Raw genomic sequence first — 23312 nt, 5'->3', positions numbered from 1 at the left:
GACATAAGAGGGCGAGCAAGAACTGACCCTGACCCGCTCAATCTCTGACCCATGAGATATTCATGCTGAACTACAGGGCAGGTGATCCTCACTTTGGATCACACCTTATCTGTGGCATCATACGGAAGAAACAACAAACATTCATATACATCCCACTGATATCACAGATTTAAGACAGACTAAAATCCTTCAACCAAGCCATATACTTTTTATGGAACATCCATTGTATAATTATTTAAGGCTGCATTGACTTCTTGTCTGTGAGGCGTTCTCTAATTCCATAGAGTTTCTTTGTTTTTGCACATACTTATAAATCTTTAATATGACTTAGATATCAGACATTCTATAATTATTTTAAACTTGAAGCTCCTTGATCTCAGAAATTCTATATTTCCGCACACCTCTACAAACATCCTTGAATTTGTTAAAGTATCAAAAGACTGTCTGGATATCAGACATTCAAGAGTTTTTTTTTAAATTCCATAGATTCCTTCGAACTCAGAAATGATAACATTCTTTAAAATTCTACAAATCTGTGGGATATCACACTCTAGATGTTTTCAAAACATTGTAGAGACAGCCTTAAATTTATTAATAAAACCTTAGGAAATTCTCTTGTTTTAAACAATTTAATCTACTTACTGAATCGCAGATATTTTATAATTTTTTGAAAATTCCTTACATCTTGAAGATTTGACATTGTATAAAATTACACAGACTGCTTAGATATCAAACATTCTAGAAATCTTGTGCAATCCCACTGAATTCTTGAATCAGACATTTTATAGTTCTTCGATGGTTCCATAGCGTTCTTGGATCTCGTTCATTGTACAATTCTCTAAAATACCTTAACCTATTGGGTCTTGGGGCATTCTTTAAACCTTTAAAGAATCCACTGATTTAAGGGATCTCTGACTTTAAATAATTTATTTTAAAAGCTTCCTAGATTTCAGACATTTTAGATCATTTAATAATTCTTTGACAGTCCAGTAGCATCTTTTATGGCCGCTATCCTAGAAGAACACTGGGTTCAATACTTACAATGACTCTCCTGCTCTTCATGAGGGTGATCTGTTGCTCGTACACCTGCACATGGACCGATTTGACATAGGACACAAACTTATTGTTGCCGCGATGCTCATTAGAGGTGTCCACACTGAAGAAGGGCAAGCCGCTAGAGGGGTAGCACACTTTGGTCAAGGTATATGTGCAGGTTCCCATGAAGTGGAAATTAGCCTTGTCAAATGTTCTGTAATGGGGGTCGCCAGAAGCCGAACAGCTTTCTCGATCTAAGGAGAGATATGAGGGGAAGGAACAAACATATTAAAGGGTCTGGGTCCTGATAAAGACAACGTCGATTGCAGCTCACGGAGGACGAAGCAAGTGGAACGGATGAGGATGTGACTACAGAAAGGTTTCCCCTAATATGAAACAAGTGGAATTTTAATCCCTAAACTATTGGATTATTCTGTATGGCTGGAAGATAGAGTTAAGACTTATTCTTGACTCTCTGCATGGATGAAAGAAGTTGCAGAGACTTTTAGGGGATACTTGTTTACCCTGATGAAGGCCTGAGGCCCTGTTTGGGCTAATAAAGGGTCTGAAACATCTTGCTGTAATGGATGATTGAAGACATAATCTCTCTGCACACATCCAACAGACCTTTTTAATCCCCACCCTTTGTGCACTGAAATAAATGTAATTCCTTTGAGTATACACCAACTGAACTGACATTTCTGGATCCCAAAGACCCATGACCATTTATTTTGATCTCCCTCACTCCAAGGTTGAAACCACCTTAGTGGTAATACCCTACCAATGTGGGACTGGAAAGCCAATGATAAAGCATTCCACGATGATGTGGTGAGGATTCCATCCAATGTCTTTGACAGTGCCACTTTCCCATCAGGATAAAGTGCTTCTTCACTACTGTATTGTTTGTGAGTTTTTGATAGTTGTGTAGTGGACATACGGTAGGTTGTGGTTCCCTCTAACTCTCTTATTGCGATATGGAGTCACTGGAAGTGTTCAGCTTATCATGATATGAGAAAATGAAATGGTGAAAGGATCACAGATCTGAATCGGTTCTTTGCAGTAGCCACGCTTTCAATCTTAAGCAGGACCCCAAAGCTCGAGCTAATGAGGAGGTCAAGGTATATAAAGTAACATAGAAAAGAAGAACAGAGTGGATCATGGTGAAGTCTAACTCCAGAGCAGAAGCTGCTCACCTCAGATTGTTCCAGATGACTCTGGCACTGTCACAAATCGTCAAAGTTGCCCCCTAGGTATTCTGAATGGAAGAGGCTGTTTATTGTGCAGATTGCCGCGTGCATCATAACACCAATACTCGATCAATACTGGCCTGTTCTATTTCTTTATCGCCCCTTTGAGGGAGCTGTTTAACAGGAAGGTTCCTTGGTGCATTTGATGCACTTATAAGCCAACAGAAGTAACGTGCTGAATATATTGACACCCAACACTACCCCACTTTATCCACCATTACTACCTTTTGTAAGTAACCCAAACAATAAGGGAGCTGGAAGCCTTCTGCCTCTCCCAATACATTCCACATCCAAATAAGAGCCTTGAATAATTTACTAAGTACTCCAGTAGTGGAGGGCGGAGGGCTGAAGTGGGAGTGGGGGGTGGTCTCCTCTGAAATGCAGTTCCTCTCTCAGCCACAAGGAGTTGCACTTATCATGATCTCACACCCTCTCTATAGCAGTTCAAACATACGCTTCCACAATGTTGGGAAGCCCTACCATGTTTTGTAAGACCTTTCATGACAAAGGCAGACTGGTAGCAGGGCCCGAGTCCCTCACGGATTCTCACCTAAGGGATGGCAGCCGTAGACCCCGTCCTTCAGGCCGCAGCTCTCCTGTTCCCGGCAGGTGTGGTTCTCACAGCGGATGATGCCCAGGCCTTGGCACGTGCACTTCTCACCACATCCGGTCTCGTACCACACGTCTCCAGCCTAAAACAACGGGTACAAAGTGGAGTTATATTCACATGGACGAACCCATGGATTCTGGAACTTTTTTCAAGCAGTGCAAACAAAGTCTTTCACCTTAATTTAAGCAACACAAAAACACCAGGCCAATCTGAGTATGATCTGCTACCTTACATTTATGGTGGCCAGGACATTGGGATGGGCACCGGCCTAGGCATGGAGGTATCCTTAGCGGAGGAATCCAAAACACAAGGCCTGAGGCCCCACGCTACCCTTGATTGTCTCCCATCAGCTCCTCTCTGTTTTTGAGGATCTTTGAACCTGTCCTATGGCAGTGTCAATGCACAACAGCTGCAGAGCATTAAAGATGGCGCCCAACCAATGGACCAAGGGTAAGGTATGGCTTGTCAGCGCGCCACGGAACACTCTTAAAGGCACAGTAGTGCGTCTAAGGTAAGCTTCTGCCCCAAGACTTCCAATGGGTTAATGCATCTGTTGCAAGGCTGTGACATGCATTCAAAAATGTATCCCCATCCATAGATACATTTATGACCTAGCAAGACAAGGTAAAGCAGCCCATACCAGCTGCTGAATACATGTTTTGGCAAGGAGAGAAATTCCAGCATATTTACAAGAAATGCTTTACACATTACTTCATATTTCACTATACTAATTTTCAACACTAATCCTTTATGGGTTCCGGAGTAGCGTGCTACTCGCCAGAAAAGCGTTTCAACACCCGTCAAGGGTAACAAGCGCTATATAAATTCTAACCTTTTTTCTTCTGCTATCCTTCCGAATCCAAATAACTGACTAACCTATCCACCTCATAAAATTTACTTGCATGCTACACTATACTAATTCAACACTAATCCTCTAGGGGTTCCGGAGTAGCACGCTATTCGCCCAAAAAAGTGCTTCGAAGCATCGTCAGGGGTAGTAAGCGCTATACAAATGCAATTACAATACAAACAGTACTATGCCGATTGGTGTCGGTGCTGGTGGATGAAGAAACAGAAAATCAGAGGGCTGCGGTGATTCTGCGGATGAAAAATGACAATCCCTGCATGGACACTGTAGTTTCTTTTACCATACAGGCCTGCACACGCACATGGTGCGACCGTGTGTCACACGATCTCTTGTCTCTGTTCACACGGACAATGGTGAAAAGCTGAGATCACAGAGTGAAAGATAGAATGAGCGGGAAACCACCCATGGCCCTCTACACAGCTCTGCCCTTCGGAGCAATGATGCCAATGGCTGTGGGCTCGCACCCCCACCCATCGAACATACATGGGGTACATGGCTCGGGTCCCTGGCACTTCTTGTTCCCCCTCACCAAACCCCACGCCTCCCCGTTCCGTGTAGTACCCCTTCACCCCCAACCACCTGGCCAGAGGCTGTGATATCATTATTCTAATGCTGGTCTCCATGACCACCCTCATCTGATCTAGCAGACGCGATCATTTATCACCCGTGCCATAGCACATGGGATATGGTCTCCACGGGTGCACGGGTTAAAGGTTCACGCCACTGCTTGGCACGTCATACATACAAGCAACATGGGGGTCTTGATGATGAACATACATGGACTCCAGTCCCCTCACCAAGAAATGTACGGGCACCACCAGGTGAAGGGATACAGATGGAGTGAACATATTATGCTCATGGATTATTATTGGACCCAGTAAGGTTACCCCTGGCTGGTGTGCGAATTACTTCATATGTGAAACCCCGCAATTCTGTAGGGCTTCTCTATCACACCTATTACTTATGTATGTACAAAATGTCAATAAAGAACCGCTTGTAAAAAAATAAATACATAAATAAGGATTAATCGCTCACATTAGCTGCCAGAGATCAAGGACATTTTGCAAGATGTTTGCATTTCACACCTGTATATGAAATTGGACGTTAGACAAGCATTGGTGAAACCAATATGCCTGGGCCTCCTATGACCAGAAAAGACACCTCCAAGGAGCAAAGTACGTTCTCGTTCTTTCTTTTCTCTCTCCGTCCTGTTATCTAGTTTTTAGCCATAATCCAACCCAGCTCAATGTGCCTTCCAGCTGCAGCCCCACACCCTCTGGGCCTGTCAGCAAGGGAGTCTGCGTCTCCCAGGCTCTGTCACCTGCATTGTGCAGCCATGCCTGGCTTCGACCCGAGGGAGGGGTCAAGGTGCGCAAGAGGGTTGTGCTTCTTGGCAAAATCGGGGAGAAGCAGAAGAGCTGCTGAGGAGACATGAAAATGCAGCTGCCCGCGGTGCACGCAGTGGGCCCTGTAAGAGGGCGGCCCCCTGAGTGCCGCATTAGGAACATCCCCACGGACCAGCTGACGGGACCCCTTCCCACAGGAGTTCCGCCTATGTCCAGCACCTCTGCAGCGTCATTTCGGGTGTGCAGTGGGCTGGGGACAGGTATTTATACCTGCCCCCACAATAAAAAAAAAATCTCAGCGGCCATTCGGCCAGGTGGGTTGCATTCCAGAGCAGATACTGCATTCCTATCTAAGAAGGTGCAGGTAAATATGCTCATTATTGTACTCTATGTCTTCACATTCCAAAAGCATTGGCACTTGGGATACCTGCAGTAAATCTGGCTATGGGCCATATATGCTGGGTGGGGTCACCAGCATGGTGACCCAGCATCTGAAGAGCGCAGTCAGGGGTGGTGCAGGCAAGAAGGACGTGATGTAGCAGAATATTTGGAGTACCCTCAGGGGACTGCAGGACTCACCCCCTTGTGGTTAGATCCACCTTTGTCTTGGTTTAGGTAGGGAGGTCCACCTGGCGTCCTCGGACTGCATGACAAAGCTCAAACTCGATACATGTCACATGTTTCCGATGGGTGAGAGGGCCATGCCAAGGTGCTAGATCAGGCGGGGGGCCATCGGTCACTAGACTCTACCCTGTCCCTGCCCAATGACCCTCTCCAGGGGTCCATAATTCACTTGCTGTGCAGCAGATGGTTATCAGTTTGAACCCTCAAAGTTGGGATTTGTCAAGTAGGGGGTGGGGGAGGGGGGTTAACAAGGGCTTAGTCAACCCCTAAATGTAAATGCATAATCTTGCACACGGAGCACAATGGTTTATATCACACAAAACTGTGGTTACGAAGAGAGCAGTAGTTTTAAGAGCTCTTTTGGTCCTATTTCCTGTTGGCATTGCGCCCCCAGACAATTGGAGGTCAGTGGGCAGAGATAAGGGTATTGGTTGGCCCCAAGCAATAACTTAAAGGGTAAATAAAGCTGAGGTTGAAGAAGAGAAAAGGTGTGGCCTCTTTCATGTAAACACCACATGGTACCCCGATAGGGAAAGGGCACACCTGTCAGAGGTAGATAAGGAAATGGTCTACACAGAAGGACTAACGGCAGGTTGCATGTGGTTATGGAGCATGCCATGGTGGGGGGGGGGGGGGGGCGGATATGGCGGCTGCCACATCCTGTGCATTGGCGGAGTTACAGGGTGATCTGGAGGCTGATTGGTACAAAGGGGTAACCTTTCAGGAGCACAGAGGGGTGCCTTATGCCAAACCCTAGGAGTCTTTACGGCAGGACCCTGGATGAAAACGTCAGAGCCCCGCTAGTCCTTCGGGCAGTTGTAAGCCTGAGCAACCAGGGGCTGGCCTTGGAACGCTCCGCTCCTAAAAAGGCGTGAGTAAAGGGATGGACTGGTGGTCCACGGTATTTAAGGGGGATAATCCCCACATTAATGGTAGCACCAATTGGGTTGGCCACGGTGCAGTTTGGCTCATCAGGCGGGCTGGGCAGATTAGGTCAGTCACTGCTGCTTGCCCTTGGATCGCTCGCAAGTTAACCCACCACGTTGGCATACCCCTTGTATGAAATAAACCTGCAGCAAACTGTTTCCCATCAAAAAGTGTGTGGACTGATTATTTTATGCAGCGCGACCAATTACTGCTAAGCAGGGGTGTTGCTGATATCGGCACTAAGGGACTTTCAAGCTGTCCACGAGAATCACCCAAAACCTACCAGGTCTTGGAGGAGGAAAACTATACCATGGACCAGAGAAGACACAAGCTGCCATCTTGTGACAGGTCTGTACTCCAGTGAAACAAAAAAAGGTCAACGCAATGTAGTGCTGTGTTATCGTAACTATGTCTGCCATAGACTAAGGAAGATATCTCTGAAGCAAGGACACACAGGCTGGTCGTGGCAATGGGTGAACATTTCATACAAAGTTACAATTTAATGAAAAACATTAAAAGGCATAGTGTATTTCATACCATAAACATCCAACTGAAGTTCATTTGTCGGAATGTAGTTTCAGCAATAACAAATATGGGATGCAGTACAAAAAATCCAAAAGTGTGTCCAAACTCCTTCACAGCGGTACACAAAAAGCACATGAACAAACAGGCGGAAAAGAAATGTCATTGTGTCAGTGTAATATGCTTTTAAGAAAAAATTGGGACTCATTTTGTCAAGTGTAAGAGGGGTAAGCTGGAAGTTCCTGGTCTAGGATAGGGCAAGCCCAGAGAGGGGTTGTCTAAAAAACAGGGGCCAGGGTCAAAGGTGGCCAATTTACTGTCCAATATACAATATCCTCGTTTCCTTATAGTGGGGATCCTGAAAGCTAAGGAAATCGCAGAAGCTTTTCTGAACTGTCTCCTACAACGGAGGACACGGGTCAGTCACCTCTGGTGCCAGTTCTGCTGGAGAAGCTGCTACTGAACTCGAGGACTACAGGGCAGACGACTTTGCCCCTCCTGTTCTCATTGCAGATGCAAGAGTGAACAGGCACAGACCATCACTACAGCCTGACATTCGAAACCCAGAGTGGCTCTCTTGTGGGCTGGTCCAAAAAGCTAAAGGCACTGCAGCAAAGCCAATGTCTGAAGGGCGCGGACACATTGTCCTGTTCTGTATGTGGTATTGTGTTGGCTAGTCCATCCTTTGAATGGCAATACAACTGACTAATGGCTGAAGGAAGGGGCGACCCAAAGCCTCTTTCTCTTTCTATTATAACTATGAATATGATGTATTCATTTTGAGCACTCAAAATGCTAGATGAACAACTAAAATTGTTCCTAAGCCAGACCTAAAATTGGCAATACATTTCTTACTGTGTATATGGTTAAACATTCATCGACCTGCAACCATAAATGAAGACACGTGAGGATGCGCTATCACTTACCATGTGGTAGTCGCCCGCGGTGTCCACGCAGCCACAGCTGGTACTAGGCACACAAGCTCCACCGCTGAGGACGAAGCCAGGGAGGCACTCGCAGCCTTCAACGCAGCGACCAGGGCAGGTGATGGGAGCAAAGAGATCATTGCATGTTGGAGGGCAGGCACTGGCGCACAAGGTGTAGTTGCTGTTTGGAGGGCATTCCAGCGCTGGGGAGGAGAGGAAAGGAGAAGATGAGGCGAGGAGAAGACGAGGTGAGGAGAATAAAGAGACTGGCTTGAAGTCTAAGAGGTGCAAGCAGTCTGGTCCTCCACTGGTGGGTCAGGGGGAGAGTGGGTAGATGGATGGGAGAGTTGGACAGACAGGAAGTGGTTGGGTGGGGGAGAGTGAGAGATGCATGATACAGAATGAGTATTGCTTAGAAGGAAGGGAGGGTGGCTGGATGGAAGATGGTGGGCTTTGCAGACATAAAAGGGGAGGGTGGGTGAAACAAGCTGAGAGTGATGTGAGGTTGGCTAGATGGAAGAGAGCGATGGAGGAATGGAGAAAGGAACCATTAAGGAGACAGATGGACAGGAAAGAGCCGAGGTGTGTGATCTGGTAAGCGATCACTCTGAGATTGGAGTATAGGAAGTCTTACACCACGGGAAGCTGCTCATGTTGCTTAGGATCTACCTTACCTGTTCCTCCATATCTATTCCCCTCTGATGATGTGAGGAATGAGGCACCTTGGAGAGAGATGGGTTGGCCCTCCTTCAGGTGATACCCCAGTGTGTTCAAGAAGTGACCTCTCTCAATAGCCCACCACAGTGTGCTAAAGAACAAGTGCCCTCTCTCAGCAGCCCACCACAGTTTGTTCAAGAACAAGTGCCCTCTCTTAGTAGCCCACCACAGTGTGTTCAAGAACAAGTGCCCTCTCACAGTAGCCCACCACAGTGAGCTCACAAACAAGTGCCCTCTCTCAGTAGCCCATCACAATGTGCTCAAGAAAAAGTGCCCGCTCTCACTAGTCCACCACAGTGTGCTCCCAAACAAGTGCTCTCTCTCAGTAGCCCAACACAATGTGCTCAAGAACAAGTCCACTCTCTCAGTAGCCCAACACAATGTGCTCAAGAACATGTGCCCTCTCTCAGTAGCACACCACAGTGTATTCAAGAACAAGTGCCATCTCTCAGTAGCCCACCACAGTGTGCTCAAGAACAAGTGCCCTCTCTCAGTAGCCCACCACAGTGTGTTCAAGAACAGGTGCCCTATCTCAGTAGCCCACCACAGTGTGCTCGCAAACAAGTGCCCTCTCACAGTAGCCCACCACAGTGAGCTCACGAACAAGTGCCCTCTCTCAGTAGCCCATCACAATGTGCTCAAGAAAAAGTGCCCGCTCTCACTAGTCCCCCACAGTGTGCTCCCAAACAAGTGCCCTCTCTCAGTAGCCCATCACAATGTGTTCAAGAACAAGTGCCCTCTCTCACAGGTCCACCACAGTGTGCTCCCAAACAAGTGCCCTCTCTCAGTAGTCCACCACAGTGTGTTCAAGAACAAGTGCCCACTCTCAGTAGCCCAGCACAGGGTGTTCAAGTACAAGTGCCCTCCCTCAGTAGCCCACCCCAGTATGCTTATGAACAAGTGCCCTCTCTCAGTAGCCCAGCACAGTGTGCTCCCAAACAAGTGCCCTCTCTCAGTAGTCCACCACAGTGTGTTCAAGAACAAGTGCCCACTCTCAGTAGCCCAGCACAGGGTGTTCAAAAACAAGTGCCCTCTCTCAGTAGCCCACCCCAGTGTGCTTATGAACAAGTGCCCTCTCTCAGTAGCCCAGCACAGTGTGCTCCCAAACAAGTGCCCTCTCTCAGTAGTCCACCACAGTGTGTTCAAGAACAAGTGCCCTCCCTCAGTAGCCCACCCCGGTGGGCTTATGAACAAGTGCCCTCTCTCAGTAGCCCAGCACAGTGTGCTCACGAACAAGTGCCCTCTCTCAGTAGCCCATCACAATGTGCTCAAGGACAAGTGCCCGCTCTCACTAGCCCACCACAGTGTGTTCAAAAACAAGTGCCCTCTCTCAGTTGCCCACCACAATGTGCTCGCGAACAAGTCCACTCTCTCAGTAGCCCACCACAGTGTTTTCAAGAACAAGTGCCCTCTCTCAGTTGCCCACCACAATGTGCTCACGAACAAGTGCCTTCTCAGTAGCCCGGAATAAGTTTCTGTGTGTACACGTGAAGTATGAACATGTGAACTAAGATAAGGTTCAATGTGTTCAGCAGAAGCTCTTCTGCGCAGCCTGGAGCAGGAGTCCCTGCTGCACATGGGAAGCTCTCTCTCTCTCTCTCTCTTGGAAGACTAATACAAGGGCCCCAGTTAACAAGTAAAGCTATCTCTCTTAGTAGCACCAGATAAAGTCCCAATGTGACTCTCCAGCTCCCCTGGCAAGCTTCTCTGGGATCTAAGACAGCTCTCTTGCAGATGCCCATGTCACACTGCCCTGTTTACATGACAAGTTCTCTCTCAGTAGTCAACGAAAGAGGTAAAAGAGGGGTTTATATGCATATGAGCAGGTCTCCCGGAGCAGACTAAGACAAGGATTCCTTAACACAGGGGAAGATTTAATTTGTTTTTCAGCAGTAAACAGCAAGTGTCCCTGTGTGGATATGAAGTCTCTCTCAGCTGCCAAGAAAAGGCTTCTATGAGAGCATGCGAAGAGCTCTCACAGAAAGGAAGGAGTCTTGCGGCCTCCCTGGAAGAGTGGCAGATCCTATAGCCAATCACAACAAAGGCTGGGCCACTCCAATGCATGCTGGGTTCCTCGCAGACTCACAACTCAACAGTTACAGACGGTGGTACCGCCCTTCTGCCAACAACTCAGCCTTGGTTACTTTTTTGAATGCTAGCAGACTCCAAATACTCTCTGCCACCTGGACTAGGAATTGGACCTGGAAGCCCCAATATTAACCATGAACCACTTCAGCGCATGGTCATATCAAGATGGTAAGTATCGGGGATGTGGACAAAGGATACAAATCTTGAATCTGAATCACGGGGAATGTATGGGACAGGAGAGAGACCTGACCATGGGGTGATGGGACACCTTATGTGTGTTGTGGACAAAGTAAGTAAAGGAGGTGCGTCCACCATAAGAGCATGGGGTGCGGTCTATGGTCAGGCAGCAGAACTGGTTTGAGTGGAGACTGACGAGGCATCAAATGCATTTGTGAAGCTGAAAGACCATGTAAATGACCCATGTCTGAGGTTCAGGCTTGATCTTTGAAACATGAACTTACGGCAGAATGTGGGGGTTCTCCAGCCATGAACGGCCGCCCCAGCAGACAGGCAGGCATCGGTGTAGGCCTGCAGCTGGTCACAAAGGGCCTGCTGGAGACCATCAAAGCGGCACATGTCGTAGACGCAGTTGTTGAAGTATGGGAGTGGGCTGACAATCTTGATGCAGTCCCTGGGGATGGAATAAGAAGAGGTGTGAGGGTACACGAGGCATGAGCACGGAAAGTAAGGAGGGGGGAGCTTCATGGAGGGACCGTCGGATGAGAAGGAACGGTACAGGGCTCGTGTATGGGTACAACCAGCATATCAACAGCAAGTAAAGAGGGAAGGGTCCTCGGAGGGACAGTCAAGCTAGAAGGAAGGGTACAGGACTTGTGTAGGGTTACACACAGCAAGAGCATGGCAAGTAAAGAGGGAGGTGCTCCACTGAGGGACAGTCAAACGAGAAGAAAGGAGTACGGGGCGCGTGTATGGGTACAAGCAGCATGAGCATGACAAGTAAAGTGGGAGGGGCTCCATTGAGGAACAGTCAAGCGAGAGGGAAAGGTTACAAGGTTTGTGTAGAGGTATAGGTGATATCGGCACAGCAAATACAGATGGAGAGGCTCCACTGAGGGAAAGTCATGTGAGAAGGAAGGGGTATGTGGCTCGTGTGGGGGTACAAGCAATATCAGCACACAAAGTAATGAGGTATGGTCTTCACTGAGGGACAGTCAAGCAAGAAAGGAGTACATGGCTCGTGAGGAGTGCACACAATATCAGTACAGGAAGTAAGGATGGATGGATTCCACTGAAAGACACTCAAGTCAAGTAAGAAAGAAGAGGCTCTAGGATGGGCAACCTGCACTGTGGGGGACAGATGGAGCAAATACAAGGGGTACGCAGTTGTGGACAATATGAGCAGTCCATATACTGAGGGACTGGGGTCCACTGAGGGACAGACACAGCAGGAGGGAGGGTTACACAGTTACATACAGCATGTGACCTTTGTGCCAAGGTATTGGGGTCCTCTGAGGGACGCACGCAACAGGGGAGAGTGGTATATATACACACACACACACACACAGACACACACACATAGTGAGGATTAGAGCGCCACTGCTGTGTCATCACCGTGAGGGTAAGCAAGGCGAGGGGTACCTGAAGACACCCATGGGGTCGATGATCTTGCCACAGTTGTCTGGGTTGCTGACTTTATCCAACAGGTCCTTGTCACAGGGCGGGTCGGGCTCAGTGTCCTGCTTACAACTGAAAGGGAGAAACATATCAAATAAGAGGGGGAGACAAGGGCGCGCAAGAATGGAGAGAGAGTGAAGAATGGAAAAAGAACAAGCAAAGCCAGGCGAGAACATTGATAGAGGGAGGAAGAGGGCAGAGGAGGAAGATGGAAGAAACAAAACTAGAAATGAGAAAGAGGAAGGGATAGATGGAATAACATAGGAGGAAAGTAGAGAAATAGAAGAGGTCTGGGGAAGGAGGAAGAGGAAACAAAAGGGTGTAGAGGGAATGCGGATTTAAAAGAAAAGAAGGGCAGTGAATAGGAAAGACTAAGTTAAAGTAAAAGATGGGAAGATAGGAAGGGGAATGTGAGGTGAGGTGGAACGTGGAAAGAGGAAAGAAAGGGAAGACGAAACCTGGTAGAAAAAAATGCGAGAAAGAGGAAGAGAGGGAATGAATGAAAAAAAAGCAGAAAGATAAGAGTAGCAGGAGAAAATGAAAACAAAAATGAAAAATGAGGGAGATATAAACAAATAAAAAACAGAGGGAGAAGCTTTTAAGTAAAGGGGAATGTGAGAAAGGTTATTAGGGAGAAAAATTAACAGAAAAAGCAAGACAATGAAACAAAACAGGATAAGATAGCGAGATAGAGATTAAGTATAAGGGGTAAAGATTTGCTGCCTTGTCCTGCTGCGTCCCCTCCCCCCCCCCCCCCCTCTGCCCTATGGCTGCTGCCCTGTGCTCCTCCTACAGCCACCGATGCTACTCGTGGTCGTCCCTCCAGGACGGACGGGTCCTAGTACGTGAGCCCCTGCGTGAGCGAGCTGTGATGTCTGTTGGTTTATTGCACTAGTTCTGCACCGAAAGTTTTCTGTTTCCCTCCGATTGTTGCGGGGGGGTTGGGAGAAAAGGTGGCAGTGGGTGATCTATCTATACATTGCCTTTTACATGAGCTGCGGTCCCAATACTCGCTGAGCGACTGGACGGGACCGGGTGCCTAGGATTTGTTGTTAGTCCACGAAGCCCACAAATGTAAGACCTTCCACTCTTCACTGACTACGCCATTGTACCGCTCATCAATGTCATTGGTGTGAATCTCCCTGTATGTTAAGATGCTGACATTACTTATGACTTCTGCCATGGTGCGCCTTAACTGGACACATTTGTCGATATCGCGGCCTGCCTCCGGGTTGTTGGCGTGACGCAGTGTAATCATTACTTTGCTAAATAAAGGTCTTTCAAAAAAAAAAAAAAAAAAAAAAAGTATAAGGGGTAAAGAGATGTAGGATGGAGGAGAGAAGAGGGAGACGTGAGAATGGATACACTAGGAAAGGAGGGTCAAATGAAGGGAAGGTCAAACAGGAAAGAAAGTCAGGAGAAAGGAAGAGAATATACTATACCAAATATAAAAGAGAGAAAATAAGGATGTGGAAAACAATGGGAGGGGGAAAGGGAGACGAGTGCGAGAAGTAAACATGAAGCTAATAAAAGAGTTGGAAGAGAGGAAGGGAAGTAGTAGAAAAATACGGACATCTGCTCGGGGTAGCAAGTGTGCCCTCTGCACCCCAGCACAGCTCTTGCGACCCCTCGTCACGAGTTCATAAAGGCAGTGGTAGGAACAGAAAGTAAACATGTTTCAGTAAGGCTGTTCCTACTTTGGAGTTTACAATACTTTCCCATTCTCTCCTCCCTCTTCAGCAAATCCAGGCTGCTAAGGGGCTAAGGGAAGGACTGGGCCAGCTGTTTGCAGTGTGAGGTCATCAGGGAATTAAAGGATGTGTGATGTCACAGCCAGGCATATTAGTGAAAGGATTTGCTGAGAGAGATCAGGAAAAGTGCGAGGGGGCAGAAGGAAAGAATGAGGGGAAATAGGAAAAGACTGCTGGAAGTGTAGAGTAAAAGATGAGACAGAAGAGGGAATCATTGTTTTGTATTTGCATTTATATAGCGCTTACTACCCCATACAAGGCGTCAAAGCGCTTCTCAGCGAGCTCACTACTCCGGAACCCAAATAAGTTTAGTGGTGAATTAGTATAGTGAAATATAAAATTAATTTGAGTGATGGACGTTAGTCTGTTATTTGGATTGAGAAGGATAGTGAAGGGATAGAAGAGGGAAGGGTTTGCATTTATATAGCGCTTGTTACCCCATATGATGTGTTGAAGCGCTTTTCAGCGAGTAGCACGCTACTCTGGAACCAGAAAAATATTAGTGGTGAATTAGTCAAGGGAAATATGAGATTAATTTGAGTGGTGGACATGTTAGTCTGTTATATGGATTGCAAAAGGAATAGGGGAGGGATAGAAGAGGGAAGGGGCTAGAAAGGTTTTTTTGTTGGAGTTCATAGCAGTAGTAGGTCGTTTGAGGGTGAGCATAAGACAACTCCAGGGGTGGAGGGAAACGTTCTCCAAAAGTGAAACTGGATAGATAGACCATTTTTAGTCCACTATAGGGCAGAACTGAGTTTGAAAACTGCCAAAGTGTGCTCTGTGTCAGGACTAGAGAAGAGAGGGGGTGTCATGCCAATGCTGAAAACTGCCTGTGTTCGGGCTACCTGTTACCATCGGGACCACAAGCATTAGACCCAGGGAGGTATGAGCTACTGACAGCTATTCTGATTGGTTTCCTATCTGTTCTGGTGAATTGCAAGGGTGGCCAATCAGATTACTGTTCCAGCAATATTGGCCAATCAGATAACTGTTCTAGCAATCTACTTTGCAAACCCTTTCAAACAATTAGAACATGGTTCTGTGTCAGGACCTCTCTGATTGGCTGCTATAAGCTAAATATACTACTCTGTACAACAAGTCACATATGCACCATTAACACTGAACTCCAGGGTACTCACGCGTCGTCCTCGTCGTCCGCGGTCTGCCAGCTGTTGCCCAGCGCGTCACTGTCCTCCGTGGCGGTGCCATTCGGCATCAGGTTGTCGTTGTCGTCGGAGCCATCGTAGTTGCCGCAGAGGCCACAGAGCTGCCCGTAGTAGGAGCTGCAGAGATGGCGAGAGGTCACTGGAGGCGGTTCGGTAACTGGACAGAAACATGAGCCCCCGTTGCCCCAAAACCAGAATGTCCCCTCATACAGCACTGTAAACAGTGTGGGACCCTGAGAAGAACGTGAGTCCCCCCACTGTCCCCTCATATAGCACTGCAAGCAGTATGGGTAACCGGACAGAAACGGAAGTACCCCACTGACCCAAGACCAGTCTGTCCCCTCATATAACACTGCAAGCAGTATGGGTATCCAGACAGAAACGGAAGTCCCCCACTGCCCCAAGACCAATCTGTACCCTCATACAGCACTGCAAGCAATATGGGTAACTGGACAGAAACAGGAGTCCCCCACTGCCCCAAGACTAGTCTGTCCCCTCATACAGCACTGCAAGCAGTGTGGGTAACCAGACAGAAACATGATACCCCCACTGTCCCAAGACCAGGCTGTCCCCTCATACAGCACTGCAAGCAGTGTGGGTAACCGGACAGAAACATGATACCCCCACTGCCCCAAGACTACACTGTCCTCTCATATAGCACTGCAAGAAGTGTGGGTAACCAGACAGAAACAAGATACCCCACTGACCCAAGACTAGTCTGGCCCCTTATACAACACTGCAAGAAGTGTGGGTAACCGGACAGAAACATGATCCCCCCACTGTCCCAAGACTAGTCTGTCCTCTCATATAGCACTGCAAGAAGTGTGGGTAACCGGACAGAAACGCGAGTCCCCATTGCCCCAAGACTAGTCTCTCCCCTCATACAGCACTGCAAGCAGTGGAGGTAACTGGACAGAAATGTGAGCCCCCCACTTCCCAAAGACTAGTCTGTACCCTCCTACAGCACTGCAAGCAGTGGGGGTAACCGGACAGAAACATGATCCCCCCACTGCCCCAAGACCAGTTGGCCCCTCATACAGCACTGCAAGCAGTGTGGGTAACTGGACAGCAACAGGACCCCCCACTGCCCCAAGACCGGTCTGTCCGCTCATACAGCACTGCAGGCAGGGTGGCTCCAGTGATAGACACTCCTCAAACCTCCCTGAGCATGAGACCCTGTCTGCCCTCTTCCAGTCCTGAGTTGAAGGCGCTGGACCGGTCTCCCAGGGCCTAAGACCCAGTGAGTCTGCCCTGCGTTAGGGGCACACGTCCTCCCGTGCCGGTGCCCCCTGCTACCCACACGTGGCTGTTTCTGTCTGTCTTTACCGAATAAACCTTACATTCAGGAGTCCGCTGTGGGTGCCCTGCATGTTTACTAAGACATTAAGGGGTGAGTAAGGGGTGCATCCCATGTGAGTCCCACCTGCAATGAAGAGTGGCCCCCTCACACCAGGCCACTGGGCGACTTTGGGTTGGAAGAAGCTTATGATAGCCTCAGGGTCCCAGGCCCTTAAACCTGTAGTCATGGAGGGGTGGGGGGACGGTGGGGGGGGGGGGGGAAGAGAGGTATCACTAGCCGCTCCCCCGAAAAATCAGGTCAGGCCCCATAACTGGGTCCTTTTCACCCCCATGGTGTATGGTGAGTTGTGTTCTGTATGTGGTGTGTTTTACATGTGTGTGGGGCCAGCAGGCCATGTGCAGTGTAAATGTTGTTCCCTAACACACGCGAAGGACTCCACAAACAAGGGGTTCTTCTTCTGGTTCCCTTTCCCCCACTCCCTGGATGACACTCTGCCTGCATGTGGTCCCTGGGTCCCCTCTCTGACACTTCAATGGTGTCTGGTGGGCTGGGGAGAATTAACACCTGCTCTCAGCCATTTTCCTGCTTTTCCTGTGCACTCTACCCTGACTGGGATAATGTTCAAATCTGTAGGGTTTCGTGCCTTGTAATCAGTTCTTATAAACAACAATTGTCCCTAGTCATAAGAAAAAATAGAGTTAATGATAAATAAGGACCCAGTCAGTACTTATCAAAAGGGAGACTTGTCCAGCCGGACAGAGGTCATGAATTTTACTGATATTCAGAAAGTAGCCAAAATATAAAGAAAATTAATAAAGTGGGACACAAGCCTGCGTCCAGTACATACATTAGAACATAGAAACAAGGAGGTTCAGGCATAAACACATAGTTTGCTTATAGATATCAACAGTAATTGAGAAACAAACAGTTTAGACAACACCCTTATGTCTCAAAAATCATGTTTTTAACATTTCGGGTATTTGTAAGTGTCGACGGCGTTTCGATCCTACTAAACGGATGCAAGGATCATCATCAGGACAAGGAACAATAATGCCTGCACGATGCAACCTGAATAACCTCAAGGAAAGAAAGAGGAAGAGGGAGAGGGTATTTTAAAACATTAAAGACTTGAGGGACATGACTTAATTGGTGACAACAAAAATCCACAATTCACTAGTTGTTACCTTGTGCTCATAATAATAATCAGAAGGAAAAAAGCAAAGATATAAGCACGATACATCATAACTTCAGTTGAAGGTGAGGCGGTAAAGAGTGATACTGACACTCGAATTAAAGTGGAAGGATGCAGGTTGCTGGAAACCGATCAGATATGAGAATAAATTTAGGAGGGTAAACGGTAAAAACGTAAAGGTTAAAGGATAAAAGGAGAAGAGATCAAGGTAAAAGTAAGGTAAAGGTAAAAAGGAAAGGACATCATGAGGCAAGAAACCCGTGCAACTACAATTTGTAGAATTATTTGGAAATAAAGGGCGGGCGTGCAGTAACTGGTCTGCCACGGAGTGTGCATTCAAATGATTGCTTAAAAAATGACGGTACTAAGTGACAGTTCTTAATAAGTGCTCGTGATGGCCAGAGAACGAAAACCGCGGTGAATTGAAGTAATTGGTGAAACTTACCGCAGCCGCGGTAAATTCAGAACCGATATCTGGAAGGGAGGGGAACCGGATTAGTGAAGGGTGTAGGAGTGAGCGGGACCAATGTGCTTGCCGCGAAGACCAAAACTTACTTGAAGTTGATGCGGAGGTAAGTGTCCGAGGGCTAGGTATTGCAATCGATTTCTGAGCTTGGCTCGGATTACCAGGGGTCCGTGGACCTGGGAATAGGTTCCTATGGAACAGGGCGAGGGAAAAGGGGGTTAGCGAGTCAAGGGGGGGGTTTTGGAGGGAAGAGACACGCTTGATTGAAAAAACGGAACACTCACCAATGGTGATTGAATAACAGGACAATCCGACAGTGCGGGAGCAGGTTACCGGCAATGGGGCTGCTGACGAGGACCCGGGAGTATGCGTGTATAACCACAAGGAAGTGGGCCGGGCTATGGCTGGTTTAAGGGAAAGAGTGAAGGGACTCGAGTAGAATGGAACCCAGGAAACGGGCGGCCATCTTAAAGTGGTGTTAAATGAATGAGAGGAGGTTAGCCAGCGTATGCAGAAGGAATAGGAGAGTTGTATGTCAAGTTAAACAATTGAAAAATATAATCAGCACATAGTACTATTTTAAAGCGGGACAGAGTAGCAAAGGCACAAAAGGACATGTATATACTTAAAAATACATAAAAGATACATAAAAATATACATAATAATGGACAGATCAATTCTTCAACAGTTCCAGAATTCTAAAGGAAAAGTATTCCTGAATCAAGTGATGGTAGTCCAATCCTCAAGGCGATTAAGCCCCGTGTTCAGGCTATCAGTTTTAAGGATCCATTTGAGTTCTTCTTTACTTAGAATTTTTGTAATGTCACCACCCCTGGGTGGTAGCTTCACGACAGAAATCACAGTCCAACGTAGTTGGTCCTCAGAGTGGTTCTTTTCTAGAAAATGTTCAACTAGAGGGGCAGTGAGAATTTTGCAGCGAATTCTGCTCCTGTGTTGTGAGATACGCAAGCGGATCTTTTGCGTGGTTTGTCCGACATAGATTTTGTCACATGGACAAAAAATTGCATAGATTACATTAGTAGAATTACAATTGGTAAACAACTTAAGTTCATTTCTGATATCACCAAAAACAAATGTTTTACATTCGATAGTCAATGGACAAACAACACAATTCCCACATTTAGCATGACCAGTTAGTGGGGGAAGTGACCAGAGTTCATTCAAAGTATTCAGATTGTCAGTTACAGAAAGGGCCGCACGGACCAAATGGTCTTTAATGTTTTTGTTCTTCTTAAATGCAAATAAAGGTCGATCAAAAGCGAGAGTACCTGCATTCAAGATGGGCCAATTACGTAGAATTGTTTTACGTATAGCACTCGAGATTGTAGAGAATGTGGTGACACAAACTAGTCGATTGGACTCCTGTTTGGTTTTTGGTTCTAAAAGAGATTCACGGGGGTTGTACCAAGCGCGTTTCATGGAATTGCGCACTAGTCTCCGTGGGTAGCCTCTTTTGAGCAGTTTTTGGCAAAGTATTTTGGCTTCATAAAAGTAATCTGTTTTTAGGCAACAGTTTCTTCTAATTCTTAGAAACTGTGAGAATGGCAAGGAATCTCTAAGGGCACGAGGATGGCTACTGTCATAACTGAGTAAAGTATTACGTTCAGTGGACTTACGGAAGAGGCTAGTAATGAGATAGCCATCCGTATGTTTAATTGTCAAGTCAAGAAAGGGAATTGATTCTTTGTCATATGACATGGTAAAGTTAAGTCCACCGCAGTTATTGTTAAGCCAATGCAAGAAGGGCGCAAGTAAGGTATCATCGCCCTGCCAAATCATGAATATATCGTCTATGTATCTTTTCCACTTATAGATACAAGACGAGAAAGGGTTGTCTGTGGTGAGTATATGTCCCATTTCCAGTGTGTCCATATAGAGAATAGCCAGGTTGGGTGCAAAAATTGCACCCATGGAAGTACCTTTCACCTGTTGAAAGAACTGCTGTTCAAAGGTGAAAAAATTCCTGGTAAGGCATACTTCCAATAGTTGCAGTATAAAGTTGGTAGGAACAGCATGAGGGCGAGGTCTTTGGTTAAGAATGGTTTCAATGACAAGTAATGAATCCCTTTGAGGTATATTGGTGTACAGGGATTCAACGTCCAAAGTACACAAGGTATTGGAATCAGGGTCGTAAGGAAGATTCTCCACCATATTTATCATTGCCATGCTGTCACGAACATAACAGTGGGTATTGGGAACAAAATCTTTGATAAAATAGTTGACATAATGACCCAATGGCTCCAAAATGGAGCCACATCCAGAAACAATAGGGCGGCCAGGAGGTTTCTCAAGACTTTTATGAATTTTGGGAAGTGTGTAGATTACAGGCAGCCTGGGATTTTTTGTATTTAAGAATTGGTATTCTAATTTGCTCAGGAAGCCCTGGTCTAAGCCTTCATCAGTGATCTGTTTGATCAAGGATTGTAGTTCTTTGGTAGGGTTAGTGAAAAGTTTGCAGTAGTGATCTGTATTTGACAGCTGCCGATTTATTTCTGCCTTATAGTCATTTTTATCCTGTAAGACTATACCACCCCCTTTATCTGCCGGTTTGATTATCAGATTTGTATTGTCACGCAATGATGATATTGCTGTTTTTTCATCTCTGGTTATATTATAAGGAATATAGTGATGCGCTGCAGAGATATTCCTTACTTCTTTGAGCACCAGTTTTTCAAAAGTACTGATTTCAGTGGGGATCTGGTTGACAGGTGGTGAAAATGTCGATGGGAGTCTAAGCGGGGTGTTAGATGCTTTAGGGGTAAAGGGATTCACTTGGAAGTAGCTGTGGAGTCTTAACTTCCGAAAGAATCTTAAAAGTTCCGTTTGTAGGTCTAAGAAGTTGGGATAAGTAGTAGGGACAAATGACAACCCTTTGCTCAATAATGAGATCTCATGGCTAGATAGTGCGTGTGCTGAGAGATTAAAAAGGGGAATTGTTAGAGTAGCGTCAGTCATATTGGTTTGTAGTGGGGAGTTTACCAACGGTAAAACTTCTGTCGCGTTTGGCGTTCTCCTGGGGGATTGTACCAGCGAGAGCGTTGCCTCCCTCTGCCTCTCCTGGGTGGCTCTTGTTGGTCTCGACCTAAAAAAAGGGAATTCGGGGTTCTAGTGATGCTACTTGTACCCTCTCCAGGATCTGAATTGTCAGATGACTCAGCCGATGTGTCAGAGAACCCTACTAAATTTTGCCGTTTATTGAAACGGCCCCAGGGGCGAGAGTTCTGAGGATTATTGTAAGAGCGATTGACATAGAAATCTTTATTTAGATAAGGATACGCTCGTTATCCTTATCTAAATAAAGATTTCTATGTCAATCGCTCTTACAATAATCCTCAGAACTCTCGCCCCTGGGGCCGTTTCAATAAACGGCAAAATTTAGTAGGGTTCTCTGACACATCGGCTGAGTCATCTGACAATTCAGATCCTGGAGAGGGTACAAGTAGCATCACTAGAACCCCGAATTCCCTTTTTTTAGGTCGAGACCAACAAGAGCCACCCAGGAGAGGCAGAGGGAGGCAACGCTCTCGCTGGTACAATCCCCCAGGAGAACGCCAAACGCGACAGAAGTTTTACCGTTGGTAAACTCCCCACTACAAACCAATATGACTGACGCTACTCTAACAATTCCCCTTTTTAATCTCTCAGCACACGCACTATCTAGCCATGAGATCTCATTATTGAGCAAAGGGTTGTCATTTGTCCCTACTACTTATCCCAACTTCTTAGACCTACAAACGGAACTTTTAAGATTCTTTCGGAAGTTAAGACTCCACAGCTACTTCAAAGTGAATCCCTTTACCCCTAAAGCATCTAACACCCCGCTTAGACTCCCATCAACATTTTCACCACCTGTCAACCAGATCCCCACTGAAATCAGTACTTTTGAAAAACTGGTGCTCAAAGAAGTAAGGAATATCTCTGCAGCGCATCACTATATTCCTTATAATATAACCAGAGATGAAAAAACAGCAATATCATCATTGCGTGACAATACAAATCTGATAATCAAACCGGCAGATAAAGGGGGTGGTATAGTCTTACAGGATAAAAATGACTATAAGGCAGAAATAAATCGGCAGCTGTCAAATACAGATCACTACTGCAAACTTTTCACTAACCCTACCAAAGAACTACAATCCTTGATCAAACAGATCACTGATGAAGGCTTAGACCAGGGCTTCCTGAGCAAATTAGAATACCAATTCTTAAATACAAAAAATCCCAGGCTGCCTGTAATCTACACACTTCCCAAAATTCATAAAAGTCTTGAGAAACCTCCTGGCCGCCCTATTGTTTCTGGATGTGGCTCCATTTTGGAGCCATTGGGTCATTATGTCAACTATTTTATCAAAGATTTTGTTCCCAATACCCACTGTTATGTTCGTGACAGCATGGCAATGATAAATATGGTGGAGAATCTTCCTTACGACCCTGATTCCAATACCTTGTGTACTTTGGACGTTGAATCCCTGTACACCAATATACCTCAAAGGGATTCATTACTTGTCATTGAAACCATTCTTAACCAAAGACCTCGCCCTCATGCTGTTCCTACCAACTTTATACTGCAACTATTGGAAGTATGCCTTACCAGGAATTTTTTCACCTTTGAACAGCAGTTCTTTCAACAGGTGAAAGGTACTTCCATGGGTGCAATTTTTGCACCCAACCTGGCTATTCTCTATATGGACACACTGGAAATGGGACATATACTCACCACAGACAACCCTTTCTCGTCTTGTATCTATAAGTGGAAAAGATACATAGACGATATATTCATGATTTGGCAGGGCGATGATACCTTACTTGCGCCCTTCTTGCATTGGCTTAACAATAACTGCGGTGGACTTAACTTTACCATGTCATATGAC

At 46.4% G+C, this 23312-nt stretch overlaps 1 protein-coding gene across 1 annotated transcript in view; it reads right to left on the bottom strand.

Moving 5' to 3' along the window:
• The window catches only part of LOC146782980 (IgGFc-binding protein-like), a 334560-nt gene that overhangs the window by 97982 nt on the left and 213266 nt on the right, over nt 1-23312 (bottom strand). The window contains exons 65-70 of the mRNA XM_085639314.1: nt 15436-15579; nt 12510-12617; nt 11372-11541; nt 8106-8308; nt 2833-2974; nt 1042-1289 (exon numbers count right to left, since the gene is read on the bottom strand). Of these exons, the coding sequence (XP_085495440.1) occupies nt 1042-1289; nt 2833-2974; nt 8106-8308; nt 11372-11541; nt 12510-12617; nt 15436-15579 (1015 nt within the window). The remainder of the gene's footprint in view (nt 1-1041; nt 1290-2832; nt 2975-8105; nt 8309-11371; nt 11542-12509; nt 12618-15435; nt 15580-23312) is intronic.

The sequence above is a fragment of the Triturus cristatus genome, chromosome 12 (assembly GCF_964204655.1).
Source record: "Triturus cristatus chromosome 12, aTriCri1.1, whole genome shotgun sequence".
In the NCBI taxonomy this organism is placed as follows: domain Eukaryota; kingdom Metazoa; phylum Chordata; class Amphibia; order Caudata; family Salamandridae; genus Triturus; species Triturus cristatus.
This window is presented reverse-complemented; position numbering and strand designations above follow the sequence as displayed.